We start from the raw sequence: 17,259 nt of genomic DNA, 5'->3' as shown, positions 1-17,259 counted from the left end.
GTGGGCTTCCCCACTGGCAACCAGTGTGGAGCGTGTTTGGCAGCCCAGGCCTCGCCTCATCTTTTCTGTTTCCACAAGAGACGCAGGATGGGGCACACCAGCACTCTCCTCCAGCTGATGCCGGCAGAGCTGTCCTGGCACTGCAGCATTGCGCAAGGACATCAAGAACTCCCTAAACCCAGAGCAGCAGTCACCCTGCCATTGGCGTTCTCCTCTTCGAATTCTAATCCATCAAAGACCAACCATCCCAGGTCACCTCTGTACAGCTCTAGCTTACCCAGTGGGTTAAAAATTAATAAAAACCTAACCTCCTCGAATCAAAATAATGAGTAATGTCAGAAACAGCCTTTTGCAGGCTCCATTCTTCATCGATCCTTCTTTACCGAGCTTTCTCATGCACGCACACACACATTTTCTGTTCTTCTTCCAGCCCCACTGCATGTTTATACCAACAGAAGTGACTGGCGGAAAATAATTCAGCTGTAGAATTGAAGCAAGGGGAGGTAAATGACCACACAAACAGACCAATAGGTAAATGTCAGTTCTCATATTTAATATTTTAATAATTTCGTTTGCAACATTTACCACATAAATCATCTAAATAAATAGATGCTGTACAGTCTCTTATCCATATCAGTACAAAAATAAAACCACACTTTGTGTCAAATTATACTTGAGCCTGCCCTCCCTTTGCTATTACAATCTCCTTTTACAGCACATACTCGCTCAGAAAAGGCATTGTACTCCGATTGGTTTGTTTGGAATTGGTTTACTCCCTATTCCCCCCCCCTCCCCAAATACATTCAGTTAGTCTGTACAAAAGCTAGAAGCTCATTCTGTGCAAAAGGAAGCTTTCTGTGTGCAAAGACTCAGATACTCTAGCGTGCTGACAGGAACAACAGCAACAACTGAAGAGACAAGAACAAAAATAATCGGGGACCCTCCCCTCTAACTGACCCCATCCCCCATCTTGCCCCCCAACAGAAAGGAAGCATACCAAATTAGATGAGTCAGTGTGCAAAGAGTCCAAACGATGTGCGTACGCTGAGGGAAAAGGTTGGTGCTGAAAACCCAGTGAGAGAACTGGGGTTCCCCCGGCTGCAGAGCTTGCTAGGTGAGGAAAAAAAGATTCTCTCATCTTAGCCTGCTCAAAAGGTTCTTGAGATATGCAGAACAAAAGCTTCGTCTAAATGACTTTAGTTCTTTTGTTGCTGTTCTGTTGGAGATGAGGTGAGGAAACAGCCTCTGGAAAAACCCAGCAGCTACAGAAGACAGCTCCTGGTTCTCCCTCCCTTCCTCTCCCCACTCCCTGTAGGACAAATATCTCCCCGTTCCTCAACTAAGCTAATAAGGTGCAATTTTTCAGACGGGAAACTCTTTAAAGATGTCTCCAGAGCTGGAAGAAGTGGTCGTAGTTCCAGACGAGGACCACTCAAACTGAAACTCAATTTCATTTCTCCCTTTCCTCGGACAAAGGAGGTGGTGAGGGAGGAAGCCAACCCGCACCCTGAAGGCGAGCGAGGGACTTTGCAGGTCTCCTCTCCTCCCCGAGGGAGCCCTCCTTTACTTGGCACGGTGGAGCACACTCCCCCTTCAGCCATGGGAGGGAGGCAAAGGGCTGGGTGGCAGCTCTGGAAAAATGATAAGGAGCAGCCAGCGGCCTGAAACAGATACATCTTTTGCTTTTCAAATGCCACTTTTAGACAGACGATAAGGAGTACTTAGCACTCCTAGTGCTTTGCATTTCCAAAGTGCTTAAAAAAATACTTCAGATTTAAAAGAAAAAAAAAAGCTGCTTAACATTTTGACAGATTTGCAAAAGCTTCTTTGTGCTGACACTACGTTTTCTGGTTAAAAAATAATAATAATAAAAAAGGCTTTCCACCTCCTCCTCCTCCAAAATCCCCCTCCCAGTCAAAACTCTGCTACCCCAGTAACAAGATAAGCTGTGACAGAGGTTCTGAATGGTGCTATGAGCTCTCCCCTTCAGCATCCGAATGGCACTCTCAGACAAGAACCCCCAGCATCTTCGCAGAGCAGCCCACAGCAGATGGAAACAATCTCAGCAGCAAAGCTTCTACCCCATCCTGACTTGGTAGCAATCCATCTCCCCCCTATCAGCTATTATGTGCTCCCACTGAGCTCTGCTCCTCTCTACAACTCCCCGTTACCTAGTGATCATCTCCCACCTGCTCCCTGCTAAGCCACTCTAAGAAATTAAGGGTGCAAGGGAAAGAGAGGTGAAGGAGAAAAAGGGGTCATCACTCCAGGACATGCTTGTTACAGGAAAGGATTTGAAGGCTCTGAATTAAATTTTAAGTCATTGCTTCTCTCTCCTTCCAATTGTCCTGGGGCTGCTTTGTAGGCCTTCCATCTTGACCAGCTGCTTGGGTGGAATCCAGGTGGCTCGACACCCGGAAGGTTCACGCTTTCTCTGCGAGGACAGGAAGTTCAGCAGGCAGAGGAGAACATGGCCTCTTGATCATAAGCTGTTGTCTCAAAACAGGTTTACCATGCCCTTGGGGAAAACTGTTTTATGACAAGCATGGCAAAAGTGACATGTTCTCTTTACCTGTAGGTACCAATGCCATACATTCCCATGTAGTAGTTACCCTACGCAAGCTGTTAATGTACACATCTCCCCTGCTTTCCCAAGTGGTAAAAGACATACACATCAATGCAGCACTGACCATCTCCTCTCCACAGGGCCCACTCAGAACTCTAAGGGCCATCCACCCACATCCACCCACAGGGATCAGCATCACTACAAGTTATTTGCACTTCTAACATGCCTTCTCTCTCAACTGCCAGCTCACCCAAAGGCCTGTCCTCAACCACCTAGCAAGAGCAACTCTGAGGCAACTCCTTCGCTCCCTTCCCTGACAAGCAGCTGCCCCTACTATTTTCCTAGAAAGGCCCACTGCCCTCTTCTTCCTAGGCTTCAGGTAAGCAAGGGAAGAACAGAAGACAGGTAGATACCAATTAGCTTTAGAAAAGGAGGTTTTTGCACTTTTCCTAATTCAGAAAGCACAAACTTAAAGCTTGAGAGGAGAGGAAGGGGTGGAGAGGTGGTGGTGGATTTAGCTTTGCTCAAACACATGGATGTGGCTGTCAGCCCTCACTGCTGTTTTCTGCACCGCAGCCTCTGTTGTGGCTACCACCAAGGGTCCTGCATGAGCTACCCTGCCTATTTTTTGACCTGTACGAGGCCTCCCTTCTCTATTCCCGTGAAACCATCAAACAGCACTAGCTGGTGTACAGCAGGAAACAGTACTGGAGCCAAAGGGCCCCCTGTGAGGTGAACAAACAATTTTATACATTCAGTCACAAAACACCAGAAGAACAATTCTGGACAGTTTCACAACACTAACAACAAAAAAAGCCATTCATTTCTCAGTAAGTTTCTTTCTGTCTGAGGCTCCGACATAAGCAAGGGTCAATTCACTAACAAATTTGGGCTTATTTTGGCAAATGGAACTGCTTTTGGGTGTTGTCACAATATCCTGGCCTTGCTTGAAAAAGAAGAAAAAAACAAAACAAAAAAACCCCACCTTGGTCTGACTTCACAAGCAGAAGGGCCCCCAAGCAAATGCAAGACAATAAGGAGCATGCAAGAGCTACAGGCTACTTAATGCCACTATTTACGTGTTAAAACTTGCTGTTCCAAGGCATCACTTATATATCAGAGCAATAACATCCAGTTTATAACCATCCAGGAACAGAGACAGTCCTTTCCTTTTTTTTTTTTTTTTTTTTTTTTAAAAACACAGTGTTAACAATAAAGGTTTTCCAATCTCATGAAGCTCCTCGGTTCTGTCATATATACAGCGAGTTCACTGTGAGAAGATCTATGAAATAAAAACTTCTGTCCTCCAAACGTGGCTGGTAAATTCTCACATGGAAACAGTTCTAAGAATGACTATTAGGACAGTTCTTCTTTGAGAAGTTTGCTTCTTGCGTACAGTTCAGTAATTTTCAGTGGCTGAAGTTTGTTTTTCTTGTTTACAGCCATGGAGCCAAACGAGGTATGGGAGAGTTAGCCCATTTCTATTCTCGGCTTGTGCTTCAAATAGAATTATTAAACTCAGCTTCAGCTGGATGCTATTCTGGCTCTCCTAATCAAATGGAATGCTTAACGAAGCTCTGAGCACAGCTCTGATTTTCATGATATATTAGCCCAAGAGGTCCCAATTCAATTTTCAGATTTTGGGTTGAACTGGCAGATGGACGGTATTGGGGAGAAGAGACAAGGAAACCCAGACAACTGCTCTTGCCATCACAAGTAAAACCCCCATACATCTCTACACCTGCAGAAGTGGAATAAAGCTAATTTTAAAGTCCCTGAAGGCCAGCTCTACCAAGGAAGTTTACAATGATATGTCACCAGACAATACGAAACAGAGCCACATTTTCAAAAGATCAAGAGAAAAATCTTCTCAAAAAGATCTTTAAGATAAGCAAGAATTCATGAATGTCAAAAAAGTCCACCCCAACACAGTAACTGCTTAGTTTCCTACCACAAACTCCTCCTCACACACACAAACCAAACCCACGCACATGCAACTTTTTGCGTCTTAACCCAATAAGGGTTAACTCCTCATTGACCTGTACACAAAGCAGCACGGTAGCCAGGTACTTTGTTCAACACTTCATGTAGCAAGATGATTAGTCACCAGCAGAACACAAGCTAGCCTGATCCAAAAAATGATTAAGATATGAAGCTGTGGGTGGATCTTCTTTGAAAGACCACCACAGGTCTTTGAAAATTCCACTGCAAGAGGAAGAAAAGATGTTTAAAGAGAAATGCCAAAACAAAACATTGAGAAGTCTCAGCTGGTGAGTGGAGAGAAAAGCAGAGGATGGAAATCCAGTTTATTAGGACAAACTCCTGCTGCAGGATTGGTATTGCTTCCAATGTCAGCCAGAGCCAAGAACCTTAGTAAATAGGAAGCTTTTTTGGTGTATTTGTACACTGAGATGAAGACAGGACAAAGGCAGCAATAGCTGCATTAGAATAAAGAAACCAGATCCTATAAATGCCATGAAGGTTTAGCAGGATGAGCTGGGGTTCAAGACTTTTTAAAAAAGAAGCTAAAATATTACACTTCTGCAACCATAACTACCTAACCTGCTACAACCCACAAGAGTGGACTCAGCCACGTGGTGTGTCCACTAGTCACAACAGAAGAGAGGTGCAGGTATTCAGTACATTTGGCAGGTGTCGGGAAGAGGGGGTGTGTGTGGGGGTGACGATGACAACACTGTCTGACCCCACATCCTGCAAAAGAGGGTGCAACTCCAGATACAGAAGCCTCGCTGTGGACACCCACGTTCAACAAACATCCTGAGCCTGTATGCTTACCTCATCAATTTGCCCTTGCTAGCTATTGCAAGTTTCTTTCCCACTCACTCTTCCTCCTACCACATAATTCCCCCCTCCAGCTTCCACTTCTCACCCTCTCAGATTTCTCCATAATAAAACTCCCATGTCACTTCTTTGAGAGACAAAAGGTTAGCCCAGAAATTCAAGATCTTCCCAGTGGTCCTGAAACTGCTGTGACACAGTGGAAGACAGGCCTGCTCAAACAGCTCTGAGCTGGAAGGGGAAATCTTCAGTCTACACTGAACTGCCACATCCTATCTGAGGTAAAACCTCCTTTTAATAAAAACCATAGGGGCAGTCCAAGCACTTTGCAAAAAGTAGATATTTGGAGGACCAGAAGCCCCAGAGCTCCCAAATTCTGCAGGCCAGCAGCCAAGCCCTTCAAAGGAACACACTGAGGATTTCCATAGGTGTCTTCACCTCAGAGCTCAGAAGGCTCATAGCTTCATTTAGAATAAATACGGGGCAGATAAGAGATGCTTCAGGTGGGGTGAAGAAACAAAGGATTTAAGGACAGTAATCATGCCAGTAGCCAGTGTTACCCTGCAGCACTCTGTCCTGCATTTCCCACCTTAGACTCTAGCTTACTTTTCTTGCTTTCCATAGGAAAAGGTCTATATTTAAAATTTTAAGTTATTTAAATAAAATTTGCTTTTAAAAAAATGGAAGAGAACATGCATGTGCAAGAACAGATGCTATGCTAAACTACCAACTCAAAATACAGCAATTCTTCAAAAACCTCAAAGTGTCACAGGCAGTCCAGCACAAGGCATTTTTAAGTGCAAGATCAGGCAGGGTCTATTGAAATGCAGACCGCTTTCCTTGGCAAAGATTTTTAAGCCTTCCAAGGGGAAGTTCCCATCAGTAAAGTAGTACAGGATCACAGATACTGTGAGGAGACTGGAGTCACGGAAGAATATTACTCAGGCAGTACAATCCAAGAATTCTCATTACTAAGAATTAAGAATTTTTTTCCCTCCTCAAATCCAATACATGCCTTCCCCACATGTTGTTTACCTTGGATCTCTCCATGGGATCCAAGAACAGAATTTGCTGCTAATCAAGGTCCATTTCTAGCTCAGTTCTGTCCAATTCCTGTGTCCTGGGCCTGTGCCAGTACCTTGGATATCTTTGCAGTGCCAGGCAATGCTTTGGTTGTCCTATTAGCCCCACCTCCCAGGGAAGAGGAGTCAGTTTTCAACCAACTTATTACCACAGATTCAGGGCACATTTGTTATTAATACCGAATCTGGCAAAGGGTAAGAACACCCCACTTTCCATAATGCATTCCTCACACAGCAGAGCCGAGTCTGGAAATCCTGTTTAGTATATACAGAATGGTATGTCTCGACTGCGCTGGGTTTCTGAGCTTTTAATGAGGGCAAATTGAATTTACGTCGCCAATCTAGATTTCAGAGATGCATTTCAGTCTTTCCGCATGATCAACAATCAAAGGGAGAAAGCTCTGCTGTCTATACGGACCTGTGCTGCAAAGACGGACTTACCACAGACAGGCAAATAAGGTTCTGAAGTCCTGACAGCAGGCCACAGGGAAAACAGCACTGGAGAGAAAGTCTTAACAGGCTGGAGTTATCTACACAGGTAGGATCCATCGCCTCTCACTGCTGCAGGAAGAGAGGGAGGAGGAAGGTGGGAAGAGCAATGCACAGAGAAGTATCTTTATCCAAGGGATATCAATTGCAGAACAAGGCGGCAGGCTAGAGATCCAGCTCTCTTTCCACCTCCACATGCCCTCTCCCCACAAATGCAGCTGCTGCCACTTAACAGGATAAAAGGCGAATTGTTCAGCTTGCTGCTTTCACATCTAGGAGGGGAGTCTTTGCCAGGGAAAGGGCTGTCAGTTTTTCAGATGGACAAAGCAATGACAAACACACACCCCCTACACTGCCCTTTTTTGCGTATCTGAAAGGGGAAAAAGGAGAAGAGAAAAAAAAAAAAGAAGGTCTCTGTAAACATTTTAAGAGGAGACATTTTGGATTTTTTTTTTCGTAAGGGATAAAATAACCCTTCCCTAGCCCCACCCTAAAAGTACTGGTTTTGGGGAGCACTGAAAACGGAGATTCAGAACTGCGCGCTCCGGTCTCGGAAGAAGCCCTCAGCCACTTGTGCTTCTCTGAAAGTGACGGTAATGGAGTTTGCCGTGATGTCCGTCACTGTCACTTCACTGGGGGGCACAGTGGGAATCCAAGGGAGACTGCCATCCACATCTGCTGCAGAAGGAGAGGCAGATAAGAGCATGTTAGTGAGACACAGAGATGGTGAGGGAGAAGGAAGGAAGGAGAGGGAAGGGAAGGATGGAAAAGGGGCCTCCTTTCTGACAAACAGTGGGTGAAATCAGCCTGTACTGAGTCTGCACATACAAGTCAAGAAAGAGCATGGGCAAGCCCTCCCCTCCGAGGCTAAGGGAAAATGGAGGATCACTGCAGGATATAATGGGAAAAGGAAAGAGTAGCAAAGGTGTCCAGACACACACCAGCACTGGAGCAGCCTACACAGAGGGCAAAAGACCCTGTAACACCACCCAGCTCATTTAACCATCCACAATTCCCTGATACCTCTCACCCCATCTCAGCTCCTAATTTGGCTCTGTGTCAGCAAAGCACACTCACCCAGGTCTGAGCCCACCTGCTTGTAAATGCCCTACCCTGCTGAAAAGTCAGATATCACAAACTCTTACACATGCTCTTCAGGTACTCCTATGGGAGTCAAAGGGATCCAAAATGGAGGGTCTTCCTTGTACTGCACCTGCAGCGCAGCCTGGGTGCAATTCTCTCAAAAATCCATCAATACTGCTTCACAGAGAGGCTGCTCTCCCTTTCTTATATCCTTCCTTTGCTCCCCGATAGCTCCATACAAGAAACCTAAGCATCCCTGCGCTTTCTCACTGTAAGAATAATTATCAGTCCCTCTGCCACCCAAAGCCTCACTTCCCCCAACCCCTAGAGACAGCCACAAAAATACAGAGAGAAAGGAAACACACCCTCTCCCTGTCACTGTATCTGTACTATATACCTTGTTGTCCCAATGTGGGCAAGGAACAAGGGCCCCTTAAGAGTATATTTCCTGACCTGTGTCTCAAATACCTGCGGTGCCTACTTTCACCTCAGAAAGAGTCCAATCCCCCCTAACAATAACTGGAGTTCCATGCAGGCCATATGTCAAAGGGAGAACACAAACAGTTTCACGTTTCTGTAGTGCTGTTCACTCTTCCGATCCCCAAGTGCTTTAGGGCCCAGTGCTTCTAGGAGGGAACAGCCCCACACATTTGCCCATTGCCAGGATGCAACACTGCGTTCCTCTGTGCTAGCCCCATTGCTGCCTCCCTGGATTCTGGGCACTGTTCAAGTCCCTCTCAGAAAGGAGGGGATAGCAGTGGTTCTCAGAACACAGCCCTCTCCCCAAAATCCTGCCTAATCCAGCCTGGCTAACAGCTACTCCTAGCAAGGAGTAACAGGATTCCCTTAGCTACTACAAGCCCCAGTTTTCCACTCCTCAGGAAAGCTACACCTTCAGAAGCTCTAATAATGCAGGGATAGAGTTTCCCTGGTAACTCAGAGCAACACGCACATCCCACAGCCCTCCTGCACAAAATGCTGGTATCCCTCCCCAAAATGCCAAATGTGCTTGGACATCTCCCGTGCCTACACTCATGCTGAGTACTCAGTGGGATCAGGAAGGAGTTACCATCCTCGCTTCATCTCTCTCATCCCCCTCTCACATAGCTCTATAGCAAGGGACTTGAAAGAGAACGTGGGGTGTGGGAAGGAAAAGGAAGGAGGGGGCAGAGGAACGCTCTGTGGGTTCTTAGCGGCATTCCTGTGTGCTCCTCAGAGCAGCACTATGAGAGGAGTGCTGGTGTCCGAGCTTGTCCACTGCCAGCCAAGCTCCTTTTAGCAGAGCAGCAGGCTGAATACATGCGGGTATGTGGACAGAGGCAGAGTTCATCACTGTCACACCTGTATGTCACTTCTGCTGGGAGGAAACTAGAAGAGGGGAGTAATTTGCAGTATCTTCCACACGTTTTCTAACACTGGGAGGAGCGTCACCGATATGAGACTACAGAGAGGCGACAGCACCAAAAAAGCAGATTAAGATGTGCTATTCATCCAAACAAGAAAGGAACCTGCAGACAAAAAGGCCACAATGTGAGCCAGCAAGAGCTGCTCTGAGGACCTGACCTAAACCACAATCCCAGGATGAGGCAAGCAAGGAGGAAGCGTGCAGAGCATCCTTCGCATGCCCCAGAACTTCACAGCCAAGGAGTGTCTGGCCTTACCTTCTTTGCTGGTGTGCTGCATGGCCTCCCAGTCCTCAGGGCCCTGCCTGGCCTCCAGATCCACTGCATCATTCAGGAAGAACTCACGCCTGCAGTTTCGGCTCTCCAGGCTCGCCATGCGGGGGAACTTCTTCCTTGACAGTCGCAGGTACTTCTGGTTTTTGCGTTGCTTCCGGAGAGAGAATGGCAGGACTGCTCCCCCAGTTTTCTCTGAGAACTCTGCCTGCCCTGGCTTGGCCCCTGGCAGGCTACTGTCTCCTCCTCCAAACCTCCGTGCAAGAGAGAAACAGAGCTTCTCCTTTCCCTTGTGGGCACTCCTCAAGTCCATGCCATACAGCCGCTGCCAAGACATCAACACAGCAAGGGTCAGAGCAGAAATCTGATAATACAGTCAGGGTTTCCATCTGGGAGCCGGGAAACTATTCTTTGTTCAGTCCCTGAACATCTAGATGAGCTAGGGTAAGTTGTGCTGCTTCTACAACACTGTTTCTCTCACCTCTTCAACTGCCATCTAAGCTCTTCCTAATATGTGCTTCCTAGGATTGGCTGCTTTGCTTGGCAACAGTCAAAGCATGCTGGAACTCCACTTCCAACCAGCAGCTACCTTTAACACGATGGAAAGTCCAAGCCCAACAAGAAATTAAAAGAGCACGCAAACCAGGTAACCCGCAACCACCCAAGCCCAAAGTTTATAAAATCCTAGTTCAGAGAGCAAGAACTGTTGTTGGTTTGTTTTGTTTTGTTTTGCCTTTTTAAAGAGAAGTTAGCTGGCTCTTCAACTAACAAGTTAAAACTATCTGCCTACCCACTGATTTCATGTTACTGTGTTAGCTTGTTACCTCCAATTTTGTCCATGCAAGAGCCAACAGACAGTTTCCACCTCCCTGTGAGAAGAAGAGCAGCACAGCAGCTAATGAGTTAGAAATACACAGAAGAGCAAGAGGCTACCTGCAGTAGGAGGCGCTTTGGTTTGGGGCCTCTTTTCCTGTACCCTGACGCACGGTCTCTCTCTTCCCTGTGAAAGAGTAACATAAATCAAACCGAGCACTAAATACCACAGCACAAAGCCTAGTTGGGACTTCTACCTTTTGCAGCACAGCTCCCTCATATTCTTCATTAACACACAATGGTGACCAGTGTGGACTTGGAAAACATCCCAGAATTGCTTTTTGTAGGAGTGAAAGCCTTGCAATAAGGGAATTTCTCTGACTCAGCTGATCAAGGATGGGTTAGAGGAAGTTATCACCTCGCATCACTCCAGTCCAGCCCTGGACCTGATTAAAACCTGAGACTGATTGCTCTTCGGCTCAATGCTGCTTGTTCTTGGCCTCATTTCCTGAACAGTACCAATCAGAGCTGCTTTAACCCTGTCTTGTCTGCCTCAGCCAACACCAGGGTACAGAGATCCAGCAGGATTCATCACTATACATCTCATCTTTGATTGAAGTAGGGACAACAGGGGCACTTCACGCACACTATGAAATAAAGACACTGTTTCCTTTTCCTGTGTCCAGGGAGAGAAAGAACATGTGCCCTTACTTTTCTTCATAAGCCACTACCAGGCGAGGGTCCAAGATATGATCCTCTGGCTCCCATGTGCTGTATCTGAAGAAAAACATAAGGAATATAAAGTAAACAATACTTTAATGAAACATTCTCTCTGCAGGCCTGCTACTAGCGTCCTGCAGCCCTGGATACTGTCTTCACAAGGGTCAGTGGGGCCTGCCACAACATTGCGAGAGCTCTGAGGAATCCCAGCCATTCCCTCCCCAACTTCCCACAGACACCACCTCCCCTTCCCAAAACAGGCAAGGCCAAGCATCAAGCAGCTCTTTGTAGGAGAACAGGGAAGGCTTTCCCCCCCAGGGCCCCCTCCACGCTGTTTGGAAAGCCTGTGCAGACACTTGCAAACTGATTTTAAGCCAATGCCTAAACAGGTCTCATCTGCAGCAGTCCCTCAAATCCAACAAACCCCATGGAACAATGAGACGTGATCTGATAAAGCTTTCTGAAAAATAGGTCTCTCTTAATTTAGAATGCTCAAAGAGTAAGTATGCTTTCTCACCTGCATTATTAATTACCTCTAATCACTGGAGCTGAAAGTATTCATTTAAGAAGAGTTTAATTTTTCTCCACTGATGCCATTCAACTAAACATGTTTAGACCTGGGCCCTGAGGCAAGTTGATGGCGACTTTCCAACTATTCCTCCTCTTGCTCAACTCCCCCTGCAGGTTATTTCTATCTAGCAGAGGTCATCAGTATTTCTGCACCAGCACAGGAGGAACCCATCTGCACTGTGGTCAGGGCTACCAAAACTACTCAAAATAAGCCTGATGCTCTGAAAGTAGCCTGTGAACAGTGTCACTCACTGCCCCATCTCCCTCCTCGATTGCCAGACAGCTAATGACAAGTCAGATGCTGAGGAAAGGACTGAACCCACCCAGCAGACAACACCAAAAAGGTTCCCAAGGGAACCTTTTACCAGGGAGAAGCACCCAAAACCTCCCATTGTGGAAGGTGAAAGGATCACAAGGCGGTCCTCCTGGCATGTTTGCTTCTAAGGAGTCATGTTTGCCCAGAAAAGGTGGGTGGCACGTCTCTACCATACAAACTCAAAGGCAAGAAAGCAGGTCTGAAACCCCAAATGATGCAGAACATTAATTTTCCTGGAATGTGAGGTCCAGGGCCTGGAGGCAGAGCCCTGCCCAGCCCCTGGGGAGGAGGGCCAGACAGGAGCCACATGCAGGTAGGCAAGGGTACAATTGTATCAGTGCCTTTAAACAAGAGGAAAGCATTTTAGGATGTTTACATTTCTGGATGAAGCACAGAATGCACATGAGGGCACATGATACATGCATATATGTACACAGGGGAGGTGGTTTGGGAATGCTTTTCCCTTTCATCTCTCCATTAGGCAGCAGAAAGGTACTGAAATATAGCAGCACTCCTGGAGAATGGTTCTAGAAATGAAAAGTACAATTCTTTTACAAAAGAGAGAAACAAAAATATGAAATTCAGATATCTCAAGGTGCACTGTACATCAGAGTTAAGAACAGACATGTCTTCATAACCAGCTGGTCCCTCCCTCCCTCCTTTGCTCAAGCCTCCTGCAGCAACATGACTGTGAGCTGTCAAAGCCAAGATGCTGTTTGAACAGAGGAAGGTCTCCTCCCAGCTGCAGGGATTCTGGCACTCATTCTACAAATTTAAGAAAAGTAACAACACAAGGATGAAAAAAAAGACATCGGATTGCTTTTCATGGGCAGGAGAAGAAAGGGGATTTGCTTTAAAAAAAAACTGGTGGGTGTTGCCTTTTTCTCTGCAGCTCAGTTTCTGGCTTCGCTGCAGTGGCAAAACACTGCATATAAAAAAAACATGGTTTGGTTTGCCACGCGCGCGCGCACACACGTGCACAGAGCTATATATACGGGTACACACAGCCCAGGCTGCAGCAGAACTGCAGAGAGCAGGCACTCTGGAAAACATAGATCATATGATCTTCTTTCCCCCTCCTTCTACTCCTCCTCTTCCCCCTCCCCTCTTAACTCCAACACAAGTTGTAAACAAGCTTGTAGCTAGAATCAGATTGTAACTCCTCCATTCCCCAACGCCAGAAATCTGAGGTGCAGGGCATTAACAAGATTTTTTTATTTAAAGAAAAAAAAAAGTGAAATATCAATTACATGGGAAAGCAGCAAACTACTGACCTATCCTTATTCCCTTCCATGAAGCTTCCAATGGGAATGATGGGATAACTGGTACAGAGATTACGAAGAGCAGTGCGACAAGGTTGGAGAGGGGAATGAAGAGAAGTACGATGAGGAAATGCAGTATGTTGGAAGCAAACAACTTGTGATGCTGCATGCCATTGCAGGCATACGTATGTTTAGAAACAAGGAACAGAGACTGCTAGCAGGATGAAAGTGACTTCAATGCTCAAAGCATCTCGGTTTTAAGCAACTCAAACCACTGAGTGAACAGTTAAAATGGAGGGGGGGGGGAGGGGAAAGATAAAAATTAGTGCTCTTCACATTTGGAGTTTGGAGGAAGAGAGAAGGTGTTTGGACATGTCACAGCATCAAAAGAAGGGAACCCTGACATACCCTTGCTCCCTGGGCAGAAGGCTGTGCTTTTAATTCCCAAAAGAGAGTTTCTGGCTCCCCCAGAGTTCCAAGGTGCAGGGCAAGGAAAGGCAGCAGTAAGAATAAGGGCTGCTCTGTCCAAGGAAACATTACGCCACGCCTCAGCCCACCTTCGTGGCAAGTGACTTTACAAGAGAAGGACCTCAATGTGTTTGTTGAAAGGAGAATGGGATAAACATCAGTATTCTGGCCAAAAGGGGATGGTGCCTCACAGACTACAAATACATTTCCCAACCTCTACCAGCGATTAATTAGGCTTGACTACTTAGAAGGCTGAAGCAGTCCGAGAACTGACCCACACTATATGGCAACTGGTGCTCAACAAGTGCACAAGGTTGCACTTTGACAGCAGAACTTACAGTCAAGGACAAAGTCACCCTCTCCCACCACCACCAGAGAGGGGAAGCTGCTTATGTTCACACATGCCCTACAAGCACAAGGATTAGGCACGCAGGAACACATTTCAGCTTCTTGGGCACCAGGTACAATTTGTCAGGACCATCCTCGTGGGCCCTGCTTTGCAACTGCAAGGATGAACCCATAAAAGCAGCCCTCTTTGCTTAGCAACACGTGGTGCAACTGCATGTGTAATGTAGTCGTACCCACGCACATTGTGTATGTACACACACACAGTTACAAACAGAAAAGCAAAGACAGGGCCCCATATGGGTTGGCCAGGAGGCTGTTCTACTAGACTGCTAGCTAACATAGTAATATTCTCCAGTTACCTAATCCTTTTAATCTCAAAACATTTTACAGACTGTTTAGGCACAGAGTACTCACTCTTCTTCAGAGGCAGCTGCATTTTAATAAAAGAAGTATCAGTAAACAGTGCACAGCAATGCTGCAAAATTATTTTTTTTTTCCTTCCTGCAACATAGCAACCAAAGCAAAAGCAGAAAAGGCACTCAAAATAACAGAAGGTTTCGGACAAGGAAATGAAGGCATGGCGGTAGATTTCAAGGGACAAAGATCACCTGCATTTGGCTACAATCAATAAATCTGAAACATTGCCCCTTTCCATTTGTGAATTGCAGAGGGGAAACAGTAGGACAAGAAGACAAGACCATCAACTTGTTTTCTATTTTAAAAGACTGCACATAGCCCTAAAAATAAAGCGGGGCCCTCAGTGCTGGCTCAGAAAAGCAGGAGCCATTCCAAGTTCAGAAGAATCAGGGTTCCCTGTTGAACTCCTAATGAATTTAAAAACATTTGTATCTAGAAAGCATCTCAATGGAATATTTCAGTGGTGGCAAAAACCAGTCAGAATAGATTGGCACATGGTTTGTATCCTCAGCTGCCAGTCCGGAAATAGATACAGTTTTGGTTTGTGGCTCTTTGTTTTTGTTTATTGTTGTTGCAATGAGGCACAAAAGGTTACCCATTAAGAATGAGATGCTCAGTTGCAGAGATACAGTGTAAGCTATTACCAAATATTAAAGAAAAAGAGTAAAAGACAAGTAAAACACAACTTACTTTGGGGGCCATCCTTTCCACTTCACCAGGTATTCTACTTTACCCTAAGGGCCGAAAAAGGAAGAAGAAAACAGGTGAACGAAACCAATGGGCTACAGTAAGAGATTCAACCAATCAACAGGGCTAAACTCTGCAACTGAAAAGCTCATTTCCCACCACTCTGTTTTCAAAACAAAGCCACTTCCTCATTCAACTACACTTCCTATACCTTTTTCCCCAGAAAATGGGCACACAGGGGTATTTAAGCGTGCTTGAACTACCATCAGCTTGGGATCATACCTGTGCAGAAGCCTAGCAGGCAGAACCCCAAAAGCCAACCAGAGAGCGAGACTGCAACCGTTCCTGCATTTACAGGCAAGCCTACAAGAAGTCAGCGCACATAAATGCGAGAGGGAGATGTATGCCAGGAGCAAGTGTCAGAAGACATTTTTTTAAGCAGAGAGAAGAAATACAAAATTTCAGAACCTACGAAGCACCTCTTTGGCGTGTTCCCTTCCAGTTGCTACATGCTTTACTCAAACACTGTTCCATCTATCACAGTCACTCAACGTTTCGACCCAAGCAAACAGCAGCTCACAACTGAAGTTCGGAGTTATCCATTTATTTGTTCACTTTGAGTATAAGATTTAAAAAGCAAAAAAAAAAAAAAAAAAAAAAAGGGCAGCGATTGGAAACCATGTTCAAGGGCTCCTGAGGAATGTGCACAACTATCAAAATCTTTAATATATTGAGGGGCTTGTTAAGCACTTCCCAAAGCATGGCAGAGGCCTTCAGGCATGCAAGATGCCCACCCCTCGAAGTGCCACTCCTGCAGCTGTGGACACCTTTACACAACAGCACAGCAAGCAAAGTGCTGGGGTGCTTGAGCCAGAGAACGGGTTTCATTTTCCCCACGGGGGGCTCAGCAGCTTCCCAATATTTGAAAACACTGCCCTAGAAGGAACTTTCCACCAGAGGATCTCTACACGCTGGGTGCTTATGGCTTAATCCTCGAAACACCCTGTGGAGATGGAGAGCGTTTTTACAGCTGGGGAAACTGAGTCACTAAGCCGGCCGTCAAACCCTTCCAAAGCCCCCCTGGACTCGGGGTGCCCGGTTTGCTCTCACCGGCACTGATTTTGCAGAAACGGAAGCCCCCCAGCAATAACACTCCTCCCCCACCCCAGGCTGCCCCAGAACCCCACCCACCTCACGCGCAACTCCCGCCAACACGCGCGTCCCTCGCCCGCCGGCCCCGCAGGCCCCAGGCAGGTGCCGGTGCCGCCCCCGCCCCGCCGGCAGCACGAGGCCGCCCGTCACTCCGCGCGGGGGGAGAAGGCAGGGCGGCCAGGCGCGCGCGTGAGCCCACCACGCCCCCCGCCCGCCGCGCTTGTGCGAAGCGGGAGGGGCGGGGGGTGTCCCGGTGCGCGCCCCCCCCTACTACCCCCCCCGCCCGGCGGGGCCCGCCCCGCCGCAGCCCACCTTCCGCACGCGCTTCTTGCGGATGCTCTCCACCGCGAACACCTGCTCCCCGATGGCCGACAGCTCCATGCAGCGGGCGGGACAGCGGCGCTGGCGCCGGCCACCGGCGGCCCCGCGACCGGGGGAGCCGGCTGTCGCAAGGCAAGGGGGGAGGGGGGGGCTGCCTCCCGCGGTGGCGGTGGCGGTGGCGGTGGCGGCGGTGGCGAGGCTGGCCCGGCGGCGGCCGTTGCCCGCTGGCGGCCGTTACCCGACGCTCCCCCTCACACGCCCCCTCGCGCGCGGCCGCGCCCCCTCCCCTCCCCCCGCCCCGCTTTAGAACCTGCGCAACGTTTTCCCCGGCGCGCGCGCGAGGCGGGGCGCGCGGCGCGGCTTGGGCGGGAACCGCCTGAAGGGCCGCTGCCGCCTCCTCGCCTCAGCCCGCGCTTCCCGCCGCCGCTCAGCCTCAGCCTCACCCCGGCGCCGGCACCCGGCCTCCCCTCCCCTCTTCTCTCCGGGAGCC

General features: G+C 47.7%; 1 protein-coding gene across 3 annotated transcripts; it reads right to left on the bottom strand.

The window, feature by feature from the left end:
- Positions 1-579: 579 nt before the first annotated feature.
- On the bottom strand, positions 580-16,993 carry CBX7 (chromobox 7). 3 transcript variants are annotated; one of them, XR_012043590.1, is made up of 7 exons: positions 16,761-16,990; positions 15,300-15,343; positions 11,220-11,285; positions 10,629-10,695; positions 9,681-10,020; positions 6,889-7,614; positions 580-2,529 (listed from the first exon to the last, which is right to left on the bottom strand). XR_012043590.1 is itself a non-coding variant. In XM_072868913.1 (6 exons), exons 1-6 carry the CDS (start codon positions 16,827-16,829, stop codon positions 7,466-7,468), a joined length of 732 nt encoding a protein of 243 aa, XP_072725014.1. In that variant the 5' UTR covers positions 16,830-16,993; the 3' UTR covers positions 580-7,465. The 3 variants fall into 3 exon arrangements, 2 of the variants coding, with proteins under 2 accessions (XP_072725014.1, XP_072725001.1); XM_072868913.1 differs by having other exon boundaries at positions 580-7,611; positions 16,761-16,993; XM_072868900.1 differs by having other exon boundaries at positions 580-7,614.
- Between the last annotated feature and the right edge of the window lie 266 nt (positions 16,994-17,259).

Source organism: Ciconia boyciana, chromosome 1 (assembly GCF_034638445.1).
Source record: "Ciconia boyciana chromosome 1, ASM3463844v1, whole genome shotgun sequence".
Taxonomy (NCBI): domain Eukaryota; kingdom Metazoa; phylum Chordata; class Aves; order Ciconiiformes; family Ciconiidae; genus Ciconia; species Ciconia boyciana.
This window is presented reverse-complemented; position numbering and strand designations above follow the sequence as displayed.